The sequence below is a fragment of the Cokeromyces recurvatus genome (genome assembly GCF_025118155.1).
Source record: "Cokeromyces recurvatus strain NRRL 2243 chromosome Unknown BX663scaffold_5, whole genome shotgun sequence".
In the NCBI taxonomy this organism is placed as follows: domain Eukaryota; kingdom Fungi; phylum Mucoromycota; class Mucoromycetes; order Mucorales; family Mucoraceae; genus Cokeromyces; species Cokeromyces recurvatus.
In genome coordinates this window covers 638,221-651,936 of record NW_026251391.1, presented here as the reverse complement: position 1 = coordinate 651,936, position 13,716 = coordinate 638,221, and the positions used below count along the sequence as shown (strand labels likewise).

Here is a 13,716-nt window from a genome sequence, read left to right as displayed (position 1 = left end):
TAAACAGGAAAGAAGAAGTCAAATAGAGAAGTAGCTAATCTAATAATTTCAGTTATTGAAGAAGATAAAAAATTCCTTTCTCTATGAAAGTTCTTTGTTTTAATAAAAATATAATTATGGTGTTATGTAAGGAGGACGAAAGCTATGAACCCAACTTTTTGAAGACAATCAACGATATTCGAAATATTCATAAGAAATTATACAATTGAATCAGTAACGCCATCAAAGATATTCCTGGAACTCCAAAAAACATGCTAGATTATTAGCCATTATTACCAATGTGAAGCACAGGTTTAGCATGATTGAGACGGATAGCAAAGTCTTGTCACTAGAAATTCTGGTCAAGCTTTCTATGTTATCCAAAGCTACTAAATTTTCTACGACGCTCAAATCGGAAATAGCCTTCATCCATTAGTACCGAGCAAACATTATGGACAAGATTAGTTGTTACAATTGTTTGAACTGAAGCTATTCTGTAGGGTTATTTAGGCGATATTCAATTGGCAGTAGCTTACGAACTAACTTTATCAGTCATATCACAAATCAATGAAAAATAAATGTTGCAGAGCATTGGTTTAACCATATTTTGAGTCTTGTTGATCGATGTATATTGTTTTATTTATGTATAACTTATCAAGTTATAGAGATCAATATGAATTAAACCAAAATTCAAAGTTATTCTTTTTTTTTTTTTTTGCAATAATAAATTATTTCTTTCACAAAAAGCGGCTATCAATTGCTAATCAATTGATGCGGTCTCAATATATAAAACTTTGAAACGATTTCTAATATTATTGTTTGGAAAGATTACTTGCAGGATTTGATAAAGACTTGTGAGACTAAATCAGGTAAATTATATGAGTAGAAAGATAGGTATTTTTTTTTCTCAAATTGTCAATAATACAAACAGTTTTTTAACCAAGGGTAATCTATATAACCTTTTCTTTGATACGAGTGTAATGAATTTTTAAGAGTAGTACATTTAAAAGAGATCCCAATAATTTAGTAGAAAATCGAGTTCTTTTCTGCATGCTTTTAAAATTTGTAATGAAGGTTGATAAAGCACTACATGGACAATCTAAATTTGACTGCTGGTTTTCGAAATAAGGCAAGTATCTCAAAAAAAAAAAAGCTTTACACATAGAGCTCTTTTTTCAACTATTTCAATGCTATGTTAAGCATCTCGCCTGATATGAAAAAGAAAGGTATTCTGGCTGCATTCAAAAGTGGCCAGTCCTATACAGCTGGCTCGTCTTAGGTAAATGCTAAATCATCACACTTAGAAACAGTTTGCCTGCCCAGGTTTTGAATTTAGGTTTTTTTTTTTTTTTTTTTTTTTTTTTTTTTTTTTTTTTTTTTTTTTTTTTTTTTTTCTTTTACAGGTAAATAATTTCATTACAACAGGAAGATTTTATTCGTGGACAATTCTTCAAGTCTCATTTGGAAGTTTTATTAAAATTCCTAAATTTGTCCAATAGAACTTAATTTTTTCTTTGTAACCATCTTTTTTTAGGTTAAAATTATGTAGGAATCTATTAAGGATTTAATAAATTGCACCTCTAAAAATATACATTTAAAAACTTTCTCACTTTCTTTTTTCTTTTTTTCCTTTTTTTTTTAAACAAAGAGAGAACAATACAAATACATATACATTTTTCTTTTTTACAATAAATGAAAAAAAAAAAAAAAGAAAGGAAGAAAGACTCAGATTCAAGCTAATAAAATAGTCATTTGAATTTAGTATTTTTTTTTTTTTTTTTTTTTTTTTTGAATTAGGTCTAAACTTGATAAACAGTAATAAGTTATTTTTTATATTAATAAAAGGTAGAGAAATGAAGGAGAAAAGGAGGAGGAGAGTGGGGGGCCTATTTTATTGCAACAAGTGTCAAGTGCATATAAGGGATTTATTCTCTTCGTTGTCAACAAGCGATTATTCTATCCTTACCTTGTCTTGGCAAAGTATTCATAATAAAATCAAAAAAAAACAATGTTTACTTAAAACTGAAAAATGCAAAGTAGAATAGAAAACTAGGCACACAAAAAAAAAAAAGAGAGAGAATAGCATGCTCAAGATTTCCTGTTTGAGAATATAAACCACACGAACATAAATGAAATTGTACAAGAAATAATAAAGTTCTTTTTTATTATTTTAATTTGACTCCTCTTTAATTAAAAAAAAATAGGCCTTTTTTTTTCATATACTTCATACAAATATATACTTATTTAAAAAAAATATAAACATTTTATATATAAATATATCCTTGTATTCCATTCTTTCCCTTTTTTTTTTTTTACAAGATAAAATTATAAAGTAATATGGGTGTTCAAGACGTCGTTGCTCGCTTTAATAAACCAAAGTCATCTACAACTACAGCTACTACTACTACAACTACTGTTATACCAAAACAACAAAAATCAATATTTTTGTCTTCTGATATTAAAGCAGCAACTCATTTTCCTCCTTCACCTGAATCATCACCTAAATCAACTATGAGTAGAAGCAATAGTATGACTTTCTCAACAAATAATCATCATCATCATATTACAGCTTTATTACAAAAATTTAAGCTTCCTTCATCACAGGAGCCGTCAGCAGTAGAGGATTCTAATAAACTATTAACACCTCCAGAATCACCTATACTTACATTAAAACAAAAAATATCCAACTTTTCGATGAAGCAATTTGATACAGCTGCAACTGAACTTGTCGATCTTTTTCAAGAATGGATGAACCAACATCAAGCTTCAGAAGAACGTATTAAACAACTCGAAGCTCAAGTGGAAAAATATGCATTAGATGCTACTAAAGTCCGTGATTATGAAATTCGAGTAGAGTATCTAGTTCTTAAACTCGAGCAAGTCTCCGAGGAACGAGATTATTTTGAACGACAGTATCATGCTACATTCGTGAAAAATGGTCCTTTATCACCTGCATTCAGTCATAATGAAAATAAAGTGACTGATATTCTAGATATATATGAAGAAATTTCAGATATCGAGGATGGTGATGATGAGCTACAGATATTTGACGAAGATGAATCTGCACCAAATGACCAACAAAGAATAGAGCGAGAACGAGGAATCCAGACTGCTCTTATGAAATATATTACAGACCTGGAAAAACAAAAATTAGAGACAAAGAAACTCCAGGAGGTCATTCAGAAACAAGATGAATTGATCTCAAAAATGGAATTCAAAAATATATCAGATAATGAAGAAATGTTACTTATAAAGGAACAAGTAGAGATACAACGTATAGAATTAGAAAATAAACGGGAGTTGTTGAGTCAACTATTATATGAAAGAGAGGATTTGTTAAAGAAATTAAACAGGAGAAGCTCATACACACCATTAAGAAAATCATCCATGGAACATATGTTTAATAGAATAAATAGTCAGAGAATTAGTAACAATGGTAGTAGCATAACAGGAAGGCCTACTTCTTATTCTTCAATATCATCTGGTAAAGGCTCACCGCCTTTAACAGCTCCACCTAAACAACCTTTACCTCCATTACCAACTACTATTATGTCTTAAATCATTATTATTATTATTTTGCATCTATCTTATATTTATTTTCTCATTGTACAGTCTCTCTCTCTCTCTCATAATAAATTTTTAGTTTATATGTGTTTTTTTTTTCTAACCCCAAGCTGCAGTTGTGCAATAATTTATTATTAAATGACCATCTGTGTTGAAGCACTAATACTAAATGATTAGAAACTTATATGTACACATATATACATAAAACTAACCTTATGGAGATTAGCTATCGTTTCATCTGGCGAAGGTGAAAAGGCGCTATTAATATATAAAAACTACTCGAAATATCGATAAGTCCTTTTTTTTTTTCTTTGTAAGTTAATTATCTAATTACTAAAGGATCAGAGCCTTGATATCGAAGCTCTTTTCGAAGAAATTGTATTACTGTCTGAAATTTATTTGAAGCTGTTAACTTGAATACTTTTTGTTTTAAAATAGGTGCATTGCCAATGGCTCGAAATATAACAATGACTTGAAAGAAAATTATTATTATATTACTAGACTATAAAAATATTCCTTGTACCTTTTGAAGTATCTTTTATTTTATGTTCTTCAACAATTTGATCAAGTTTGTCATTAGAATGCTTTTCCATTGTTATTATTATTATTATTATTTTTTAAAAAAAAAAGGGTAATGTTGAAAATGATGAACAAAGAGAGAAAAGAAAAGAAAAAAAAAAAAAAAAAAAAAAGATTGTAAAAGGTTTATTATCAAGTAAAATCACGTGAATTAATTTGTTCTGTTTAATTTGTTTGTGGTAGCAATTAACTTGTGTGTTAAAGGATCCACTTTGGTAACTGTCTTATTCAATTCTGAATTTTGTCTATCCAATTCATTATTCATAGTTACTGCCATATTTTTGAGCCGAGAAGTAGCGTCACCTAACAAATCTAAATTAGTGTCAATTTCATCCTCAATGGCGTCATCCTCTGAATCCTCTTCAAATTGGTAACGACGACGGTCTGCTTCACTACGCCCTCTAGGACCTCGATGCGTTGTCTGTTGATTTTGACGTACTGCTTCTTGAATACGAGCATTTGACTCATATTCAAATTGTCTGATATTATCTCGTTCAGTCATATGTTCAGCTTGATCCCTTTGTAAAGCAGCCAACTGTTTACGTTCCTTTTCTTTTCTTCTAAAAGGGTTTGAAACAACAGGTATAAAGATAGAACGATTTAGTTGTTTAAGTTCTTCCGCTTGATTTGACGCTCTATCTGAATAAGCTTTCGATAAATCTAAATGTCTATTGATATTTGCTATTTGAGCTATAAATTTATAATTAAAAGTTAGGGTTACACTATATAAATGTGTATGTGTATATGTATATGTTTATATGTATATTTTTACACGATTGCTGTCCAAGCATATTCATTGTATTTGCAGCTGTTGCTTCAGTTTCATGAATCTTTTGAAGTGCAAGTCGAGTACTTGCTAGTGAATCTTGTTTCACATTTTTAATTTGTTGCTTCATACCAGTTACCTCCATGTCCTCTTCATCTTCCTCATCATAGAGATTGTTCCTTTGTCTATCATCTTGTTGTCGATGATTATATTCATTATTTCTTCCGGATAATAATTGATTCCTCTGACCTTCAGAATCATTTAAATGTCCATAACCACTATTTTTATCATATGATGGATTAGCCGTCCTTGAGTGATAAGAAGGAGCAGGTGAGCTAGGCTGACTACTGGATTCAAATGGATTTGTAGGTTCTTCTTTTTTGTCTTTTTTTTTCCAAAACATTATATATGATAAAAAAAAAAAGGGAGAAAAGAGAGAATGATTATATTTTCTCCTTGATCTAAATATACTTAAGAACAACGCCATATCAGTAACCAATCAATACTATAATTAAATATAAACCAATTTACATGATTGGCTGGTAAGAATATTGTGTCTGTGTAACCATTCCAATATTACTTATACTGTACTAAAAAAAAAAAAAAATGCAATAATTTATTTTTTGATTAAAGTCTATTATTTAATTCATGAGATTCAAAAGTAATATCTACTGAGCTTCTATTCTGTAATTGCACATAAGAAGTTTCATCGTTATTTGCCTCTTTATGTATCCATGAAGAGAGTTTATCAAATAGGCCACCACACTTTTGTTTATATTGAACAGTAGATGAATAGGTACTTTCCATTCTTGCCGTATATTTTAAAACATCTTTTACAGTTACTAATCCTTTCAATTTACCTCGTTCTTCTAACAAAACTACACGAGGTCCTAACTGTTTAAAAATATCCATCACTGTTTCTAAATAAAGTCTAGGATGTACAGTAATCGGTGTTTGATCCATGTAGGCACCAAAATCCAATACATCAGAAGAAAATCCTCTTAATTCATGTGTATCATCTAAATCCGTTAAAATTTCGGGCTCTTCTCTATCAGCTGTAAAGCGACAAATCGTTTTACTTTGTGCCTTGTTATTAATTCGTGCCTTTTCAATCAAATAACGAAGTTCAGAACGACCCATATAGCCAATTAACATCATTGTCCTCATATCCTCTACCACGGGGAATCCTTGAAATTCTGTATTTTCCAAAATGGTCTCAATATCCCTAAATGTCATACCAGTAGCTGTCATGACCGTCATGTCCTCTTGCATAACATGAGAAACAGGCACATTGAATACCTTTTCATCGTTGTCCAAGATAGGATAGCCATTTAAGCGAATATAGCGGTCAGCAATACCTCCTGAGCTAAACCAGTCACCAACAGCACGAGTCACCATCAAAGCAATCATCGTAGGTAAAATATATGTAATCTGACCTGTCAATTCAAACATAATGACAACGACAGAGACTGTGATTCGCATAACACCACACAAGGCAGCAGCTGCACCTAAAAAGGCATATGTACCTGGTGTAATACAGGGCATATCAGGTCGACAAGACGAAAACAAAAAGAAATCTGGATTCGATTCTTGCCATGATTTGACTAATAACCCAACCATTCTTCCAAATGTAGCGCCAACCGCCATTGAGGGAACAAAGATACCACAGGGTACTCTTGCTCCATATGTTATGATTGTACCAAAGCAACGCAATAAAGTAGCAATAAACAATAAAATGACCATTCTGGCAGTTTCATTTTGATTACAAAGGTTATAATAGTTTTCTGTAGTATTAGAAGATTCACATTCTCTGAATAAAATACCCATAATTTCTGTCATATCTATACGTAAAAATACATTTGGATAGGCAATAACTGCTGTAAGAAATGCAAGGATGGCAGCTTCTATAATTGGATAATTCTTGAGAACTGTTTTTCTGAATTGAGCTACAATCAAATTGTATTTAATGACAAGTTCACCATACAATCCCTAACGTACATAATATATAATGATTAACAAGTATAAAGAGAATGAAGGCCTTTTTTTTTTGGAGGCATTTGTTTACTTACACCAAACAATCCAATAAAAACTACAAATAGATATTCAAAGAAATGCCAATCACGGTCATAGCTTACTTGAAACATGACAAGTTTCCCAGTACGAAAGGGATTCATAAACTATGTGATAGTGAAGATAAATATATATATATATTTTTTCTCAACAAAGACCTATGTTCTTTTTTTTTTGGTTTACCTGAAGTACTATAGTAGCTATCATTGCACAAAAGAAACTTTTCCACATAGTTCTATTTGGAAAATGTGTACTCATTTCTTCTAATGCAAATAATACACCTCCAATTGGGGAACCGAAAGCGACTGCAACACCTGCAGCACTCGAAGCTGTTAACATTTCCCTCATTTCAGCTATAGAACAACGTTATAATATTAACCAATAAATAAATGTATATGTATTTATTTATATTTATATACCTTTGCTAGTTCTAAATTTTTTAAAACAGCGGGAAATAACATTACCAACACAACATGCCATATGAACAGAAGGGCCTTCTTTACCAATAGACAAATTAGAAGCCACAGCCATTGTCTATAATATGTATGAATAATAACTCAATACCGCACTTTCTATACATACCAAGCCAATACTTTTCATAACAAGTGTCCATCCACCTAAAAATCCTTTCATCACGAATCCAGCTTTAAGAAAAAATAAATAAGCATTTTTTTTTCTTCTTCTTCTTCATAATTTGATAAATAAATAAATATCTGTTTTACCAATAATGCACTTTATTTCTGAAATGCCAGACCCTGCTGCATAAGGTGCAAAATTTTTCACAAGATAAGCACAAGTAGTTGCAAATAATGTCTACAAGAAAAAAAAAAGGGGGGGAAGGAATCTGAATACTATGTATACTATTTTCTATAAGCATATTCACGTACTGCCCATAAAACATAAAAAATCCATTTGATAATATATACATCCGGTCCAAGATGTACAAATTCACTCCATGTTGTCCAATCGTCACATCCAATACCCTCTATATATTTATATACATACATACATACACATATATATTATCATCAAATCACTCCTTTTCTTTCTTCCCATTTACCATTATTATCAATTTCCCAACAACAAAATTTTTGATTGAGCCACCAGGCATTTGAACAATATCCTCTCTTGATATCTGATAACCAGTCTGTGATAATAGCAATCAAGGCTGACATGACTCCAATAGCCGCACCTATAAAAAATACTCACCTACATCAATTTATAGAACTCGATTTTTTTTTTTAAACATTCTATTTATAAATTACCAACTAATGATACAACGATCCATGATTCAAATGCCTCGAACGTTAAATACCACCATGCGCGCCATGATTTATCGTTGCCGTTCTGGCTTTGTACAGAAGCCTTTCTATATCTTTCTAAGATTGCATCTTTAACCCAATCTATAAAGTTAAAAAAAAAACAGAAGGTTAAAATCCAATATACCCAAGTAAGAAAAGGAAAATAAATAAGAATACCAGTTGTACTAAAGTCTTCGTATCGTCTAATTTGAGCTAATTCTTCTTCAATGTGCACAGAGCCATTACGTCCATGCCCACTCATTGAATATGTGTTTATATTAAGTGCCTTCTTTTTGTTTTTAATTTAATTTTTTTTTCTATAGCAAATAATGATAAGAAAAAATGGAGGGAAAAAAAAATCGCAAGCTTCAAGTTTATAATATTAAAAAAGGGATAATAATAATTAAAATTTGCTTTAAATACATGTCTTATTGTTATTAAATTTTTTCAACAGCAGCAGCAGCCGCTAACAATAACAATGATGGAATAAGCGGCGATAACAATAAAAAAATAAAAATAAAAAAAAAAATAAAAAAAAAAATAAATAAATTACAAAGTATAATCATCAAAACTTATACTCCTAAAATCAACTTCACGTTTTACAAGTTCAAACACTAGGAAACCCACACTTGTGGCAGGCACAACTCTAACAATCGTACCTGTAAATTCATGATATAAAAATCTTCTCCAACTACCTCCATTTAACTTGACTTGTGTTTTACATTGTTCCCAAGTTCGTTTATATAAGTTTTTGACGGGTTCTCGAACAGTCTTGTTTGTAAATTCAGATTGACCTTCTTCAATATAGAATATACTATGTATTTTTGATAAAGGATGTTCAATAATTTGATACGCCTAATAAGCAGAATGCATTCATAATAATTAATCATATTTTTTTTTAAAGAAAAGAAAAGAAAAGAAATAGGATATATATATATTTATCATGTTCTTACTATTGCAGCAGTCGCACCAGCAAAAATAACAAATAAAGGCTCTAGCATCAAAGGTGGCCTCTTTTTATCTTTTCCATGCATGACTTGATCCTCTTCTTCTTCTTCTTCATTTATCCAACCATTTTCAATTTCATTTAAAGTTCTACTTGAATCCACTTGTACTCCATACATTTCATCCAAAAAATAATAATATCCTTGCTGTTTTACCCATTCAAAGGTAGCAAAAAATAATCCGCAAGCCAGAGAATCCTATTCCAAAAGTAATAAATGACATATTTGTTATCATCACATTTTATTTTATTTTTTTTTCCCTTCCTTCCTTCACTTTAAATCTATATTTACTCTGACTAAGGTTAAAGTAAATCCTCGATATGCACTTGCAATACCCAAATTCTTTAAAGTAGATTTCGCAAATTGATACATCGATTTATGTTTTCCTTCCAATAAATCGCTTACTTCAAAACGAACTTTTAAAGAATCAAGTGGGGTGGCAATAATGGATTGCGCTGCACCAGCAAGACACCCTACAGATAGATGATTTATTTATTATTCGGCCTTTTTTTTTGTTATGTTATATTATGTTTACCAGCAATAAATACAGAAGTGAAAGGAGGTGGTGGGAATGGTCTATGAAGTTGTAAAGCACTTGGAGGATGAAATAGAGGTAAAGTTGCAATATAGGTGGTATAAAGAACAGTTCCAATAAGTGTATTTGCTATTAAAGGTGGGAGTATATGTCGAGGTATAAAATTCCACTAAACTAAAGGTAAATAATCATATCGCTATCATACTGTCTTTCTCTCTTGTTCTTTTTTTTCCCTTCTTCTATATAGTATATTATATAGTTACCCCTTTTGTTTTAACGGCATTAGTGATCATACCAATAGAAGTATATCTAAATGAAAATCTTTTTGAAGTCATTTCGTTCATGGGAGGCATGAGTGCTCTTGCCATGATCAGGTAATCAACTCTTAAAGGTCTAAAAAGCTACCATCATTTCATTATTACTAATGAAATTAGATGAAAAAGAAAAAAAAATAGTCTATTATGAATTCACCTTTACTGGTGTTCTATAGAATAAATATAAACTTTGCATCATTAATGTTCTTGCGATGGCAGTTGTTCCACCCACTGAAGTTACTTCTTTTGCTTTCTTCCTTTTTTGTTTAAAGGATTTCGAAGAAAAGACGATATATGGTGCTTGAAGAAAAGCAGGTCTTGTTGCTGATAGTGGATATAAGCATGATTTTTTTTTGTCAGTAAGAGGGGGAGGAAGAATAGGGGACGAAGAAGGTATCATTCGTCTTCTTTTTAGTAATTATGTAAACAGAAAAATGCAATTCTATTTTTTTTTAACCCCACTTTAACTGTAATAATAAAAAAAAAATTGAAAGCCACCCCTAGATGGAGATAATAATAATATCTGTTGCACACTAAGCAACCAAAAAGTTTTTTTTTTTTTTTTTTTTTTTTGCAGAAGAATAAATTTTGGTGTATTTTGAGCTCTTTTACAAGACTTTTCCGATAGATGCTTAGAGTTATTATTAAAGTCAACAATACTTTAATATCATTTGTTATACCGAAATAACGTTTCTTTTTTTTTTTTGTTTTACATTTGTTCAAACAAAAATGAACAAGTGAATACGTAAAACAAACAAACAAAAAAAAAAAAAAAAAAAAAAAAAAAAAAAAAAGGTATGCAAACAAAGTTTATTGTGAAATATTATTGGACACGCAAAAATAATTGACAAATTCATTACTAAGAAACAAAGTGACGACTGTCATTAATAGTAACTTTTTACCAGCTAATAGGGATTCAGGGCCTAAAATTAAAGTTTATATAAAAGAAAAAATGAAACTCGGATTGAAATGTCTTAAATAGATTATGTGTCATATCAGTTACCGAAATTTTCCTCTTTTTTTTTTCTATCCATAGCTCTTCATTATATATAATTATTATTATTTATTTATTTATTTTTCACTTCTCTCCATTTTTTTTTTTTTTGCTTAACCATGCTTCAAGCTATTTATACTGCGCACCTACCACTTATTACGAGACTAGTACCTAAAGTCATATTTACCCGCTTACCTGCTACCTTCATTTTCTTTCGTCGTCAACAACATACTACTTCTAGGTCTATTTTCGATCCTTCTGAAGACTATAAGGAAATAGGGAAAAGACAGTCATTAACACCAGATGAGAAGCCATGGAATGGTGAAGAACCTGTTCAACATTCAGTACTTCGAATGATTATGGACAAGTATCGAGCACCTTTAAGAGTGGAAGGTGCTGCGCGAAGAAATATACCTAGACCTCAATCAGACTATGTGCCATCATCATCATCATCATCATCATCACCACTACAACAACAACAACAATATGAACAAGATGAAAAGAGTGCCCAGTTAAAGAAAATGGAACGTGAAAAGAAACAAAGAGAAATGAAACAAGCACGTTTATTAAATGCAAAGGATTCGGCCTTTGAGTATTCGATGGAAAGAAAATACTCCTCAATCGATGAAGAAAAATCACATGTTCAAGATACAATTCAAAGATCAATAAATAAAAAGGATATTGATTGGGAAGATTGGGATTTAGAGTCAACACCTCGAAGTATTAATGAAATAGGGCTTTTGTCAGATGAGAGGATTAGAGCAGCTAGGGCAAGAGGTGAATTTGATGATTTACCAGGACGTGGGAAACCATTACCTGAAGATCCTTTGATGCATAATCCATTCATTGATCGAACAGAGTACTTTTTAAACCGTATTGTACAAAGAAATGGGGCCGCTCCACCATGGATCATTATGCAGCAGGAGGTAGATACAGAGATAACTACGTTACGATCACAAATGAACTCCGCCTTTAAACGTTGTATGGGTGAAGCTAAACGCGAATTTGCTGATATTCACAAGTCATCCTTATTAAAGCAATTTGAAAAAATGGAAAAGACGTTTTTCGATAAAGAGGTGAATCGACTTAATAAGCGACTACGAAGTTATAATGTGATGTGTCCAGGACCCGTTAGAAAACCATTACTTGATTTAGAAAAAGAAATTAAAATTATACTTGAAAAGCATGGTTTTAAATAGAAAAAGAATAGAATTTTGTATATAATAATAATAATGATAATAATGAATATATTTTTGTGTATATAATATAAATAAATAAATAAAATGTATATGTATCTATAACTAACTATTTGTTTATTTACAATGAATAATGATACAAGTAGATTCGGATATCAAAACCTTAAGATCTATCTATAGGCTGAGAACACTCTTTTTGGAGTTTTTTTTTTATGTAATCTGTAGTCATGATAGTGGCATTATTATTGCCACGACTACTATTGCTGCTGCTGCTTAAGTCTATAATAGTGGGTTCTTTAGAAAGAAAATCAAATTCAAATTGTTCTTCCTTATTCTTCTGCTGTGATTCAGTTGTTATTAATTCATTTACTGGTAAAGAAGACTGATGAACTTTATTATCTGTCGTCTTTTTATGTTTTTTACGTTTTTTATGTCGACTATAGATAATAATTCCAACTATAATGAAAGCAAGTCCACCTATGATACCAAATATAGAAGCAAAAATTTGAATTGTCTTTGTACTCTTACTTGGATCATCATCATCTGACCATTCACCCAAATTTTGTGGTGAGCTATCATTATCAGTTTCACTCGAATTACTTTTATCTCTCGGAGAACAGATGTAATTATAACAGTAACTTGATAAACATTGATTAGATGAAGCACAAGATAATCCAACTTTTAATCTTGGACGGCATATAGGATTCTTTATATCTTGACCGAAAGAAGAACAATAAAGTCGCTGATGATCACAATTACCAAGATAGTTATCCAGTGGTCTATATAGACTTGATGTAGGCCAGTCAATAATTGTTTGTCCTTGAGTTAATACAGTTGAATTATAAGTTACTAAAGGAAGCTGTGGGATAGGAGCCGGAATACAAGGTAAATACGGATGAGAAACACTCGCACCAGTATAAATAGGTGATTCATTAGTCGCATTCATTATCCAACTATTTTTAGATGGATATCTACAAGCTGCATTATTAGCTGTAATCACACACTTATCATCCGCGTTAGGACATGGCCAAGAACAATTAATCACGGATAAAAATGCATTTATATTCTGTATTTGAACATAAAAAAGTAACGATAATAATAAACCATAATTTAACAGTATCATATTTTAATACTAATTTCATTTACGTAAAGGAGAGAGAGAAGAAAGCGGCTCTTTTTTTTTTTCGCTTTCGCTTTCGCTTTCTTTTTTTTTTTTTATTTATTTTTTTTATTTTCAATAGCAAGAAAGTTTATTATATGTACATGATATAAATAATAAAATAATTTTGATATCTGGGTCTTAATTTAACATTTGTTTTACAGAATTCCAAGTTTTTTTTTTTATTATTATTATTACTAATGTCTCGATAGATAATAGAGCTTACACATTTGAATAGTCAAATTTTCGTTGTTG

The 13,716-nt window shown here is 30.7% G+C and overlaps 7 protein-coding genes across 7 annotated transcripts; 2 read left to right on the top strand and 5 right to left on the bottom strand.

The window, feature by feature from the left end:
* Positions 1-2,316: 2,316 nt before the first annotated feature.
* On the top strand, positions 2,317-3,537 carry BX663DRAFT_484110 (uncharacterized protein; the record flags this gene model as incomplete). Its single annotated transcript, XM_051524533.1, has 2 exons — positions 2,317-2,506; positions 2,549-3,537. The coding sequence occupies 2 exons, from the start codon at positions 2,317-2,319 to the stop codon at positions 3,535-3,537; spliced, it is 1,179 nt and encodes a 392-aa protein (XP_051385604.1).
* A 105-nt stretch (positions 3,538-3,642) lies between these two features.
* Positions 3,643-4,018, bottom strand: BX663DRAFT_429425 (ubiquitin-like protein Atg12; the record flags this gene model as incomplete). Its single annotated transcript, XM_051522730.1, has 3 exons — positions 3,643-3,702; positions 3,756-3,818; positions 3,878-4,018. Coding segments are annotated over 3 exons (264 nt in total), but the record flags the coding sequence as incomplete, so codon positions are not given.
* Positions 4,019-4,222: 204 nt separating this feature from the next.
* BX663DRAFT_500360 (uncharacterized protein) lies at positions 4,223-5,333 on the bottom strand. The gene is made up of 2 exons (XM_051526312.1): positions 4,895-5,333; positions 4,223-4,812 (listed from the first exon to the last, which is right to left on the bottom strand). Exons 1-2 carry the CDS (start codon positions 5,289-5,291, stop codon positions 4,274-4,276), a joined length of 936 nt encoding a protein of 311 aa, XP_051385602.1. The 5' UTR covers positions 5,292-5,333; the 3' UTR covers positions 4,223-4,273.
* Positions 5,334-5,480: 147 nt separating this feature from the next.
* Positions 5,481-7,944, bottom strand: BX663DRAFT_500359 (chloride channel). Its single transcript, XM_051526311.1, has 6 exons — positions 7,846-7,944; positions 7,681-7,771; positions 7,378-7,602; positions 7,142-7,311; positions 6,958-7,065; positions 5,481-6,877 (listed from the first exon to the last, which is right to left on the bottom strand). The coding sequence occupies exons 3-6, from the start codon at positions 7,487-7,489 to the stop codon at positions 5,516-5,518; spliced, it is 1,752 nt and encodes a 583-aa protein (XP_051385601.1). The 5' UTR covers positions 7,490-7,602; positions 7,681-7,771; positions 7,846-7,944; the 3' UTR covers positions 5,481-5,515.
* An 833-nt stretch (positions 7,945-8,777) lies between these two features.
* On the bottom strand, positions 8,778-10,678 carry BX663DRAFT_500348 (mitochondrial carrier domain-containing protein). Its single transcript, XM_051526310.1, has 6 exons — positions 10,270-10,678; positions 10,062-10,199; positions 9,799-9,967; positions 9,555-9,736; positions 9,213-9,461; positions 8,778-9,114 (listed from the first exon to the last, which is right to left on the bottom strand). The coding sequence occupies exons 1-6, from the start codon at positions 10,510-10,512 to the stop codon at positions 8,809-8,811; spliced, it is 1,287 nt and encodes a 428-aa protein (XP_051385600.1). The 5' UTR covers positions 10,513-10,678; the 3' UTR covers positions 8,778-8,808.
* An 892-nt stretch (positions 10,679-11,570) lies between these two features.
* BX663DRAFT_500346 (uncharacterized protein) lies at positions 11,571-12,391 on the top strand (the record flags this gene model as incomplete). The annotated part of the gene is made up of 1 exon (XM_051526309.1): positions 11,571-12,391. A coding segment is annotated over exon 1 (674 nt), but the record flags the coding sequence as incomplete, so codon positions are not given.
* On the bottom strand, positions 12,265-13,513 carry BX663DRAFT_500345 (uncharacterized protein). Its single transcript, XM_051526308.1, has one exon. The coding sequence runs from the start codon at positions 13,423-13,425 to the stop codon at positions 12,466-12,468; it is 960 nt and encodes a 319-aa protein (XP_051385598.1). The 5' UTR covers positions 13,426-13,513; the 3' UTR covers positions 12,265-12,465.
* Positions 13,514-13,716: the final 203 nt, after the last annotated feature.

Bases quoted from the DNA above. Each gene is read 5' to 3' on its own strand.
- BX663DRAFT_500345 (XM_051526308.1), bottom strand. From the start codon at position 13,425: ATGATACTGTTAAATTATGGTTTATTATTATCGTTACTTTTTTATGTT.
- BX663DRAFT_500360 (XM_051526312.1), bottom strand. From the start codon at position 5,291: ATGTTTTGGAAAAAAAAAGACAAAAAAGAAGAACCTACAAATCCATTT. The intron at 4,813-4,894 runs GTAAAAATATAC...ATAAATTTATAG, and splicing joins TATGCTTGGACAGCAATCGT to CTCAAATAGCAAATATCAAT.
- BX663DRAFT_500348 (XM_051526310.1), bottom strand. From the start codon at position 10,512: ATGATACCTTCTTCGTCCCCTATTCTTCCTCCCCCTCTTACTGACAAA. The intron at 10,200-10,269 runs GTGAATTCATAA...AAATGATGGTAG, and splicing joins TCTATAGAACACCAGTAAAG to CTTTTTAGACCTTTAAGAGT. The intron at 9,462-9,554 runs GTAAATATAGAT...CTTTTGGAATAG, and splicing joins TTACTTTAACCTTAGTCAGA to GATTCTCTGGCTTGCGGATT.
- BX663DRAFT_500359 (XM_051526311.1), bottom strand. From the start codon at position 7,489: ATGGCTGTGGCTTCTAATTTGTCTATTGGTAAAGAAGGCCCTTCTGTT. The intron at 7,312-7,377 runs GTATATAAATAT...GTTGTTCTATAG, and splicing joins AAAATTTAGAACTAGCAAAG to CTGAAATGAGGGAAATGTTA. The intron at 6,878-6,957 runs GTAAGTAAACAA...TATGTACGTTAG, and splicing joins TTTTTATTGGATTGTTTGGT to GGATTGTATGGTGAACTTGT.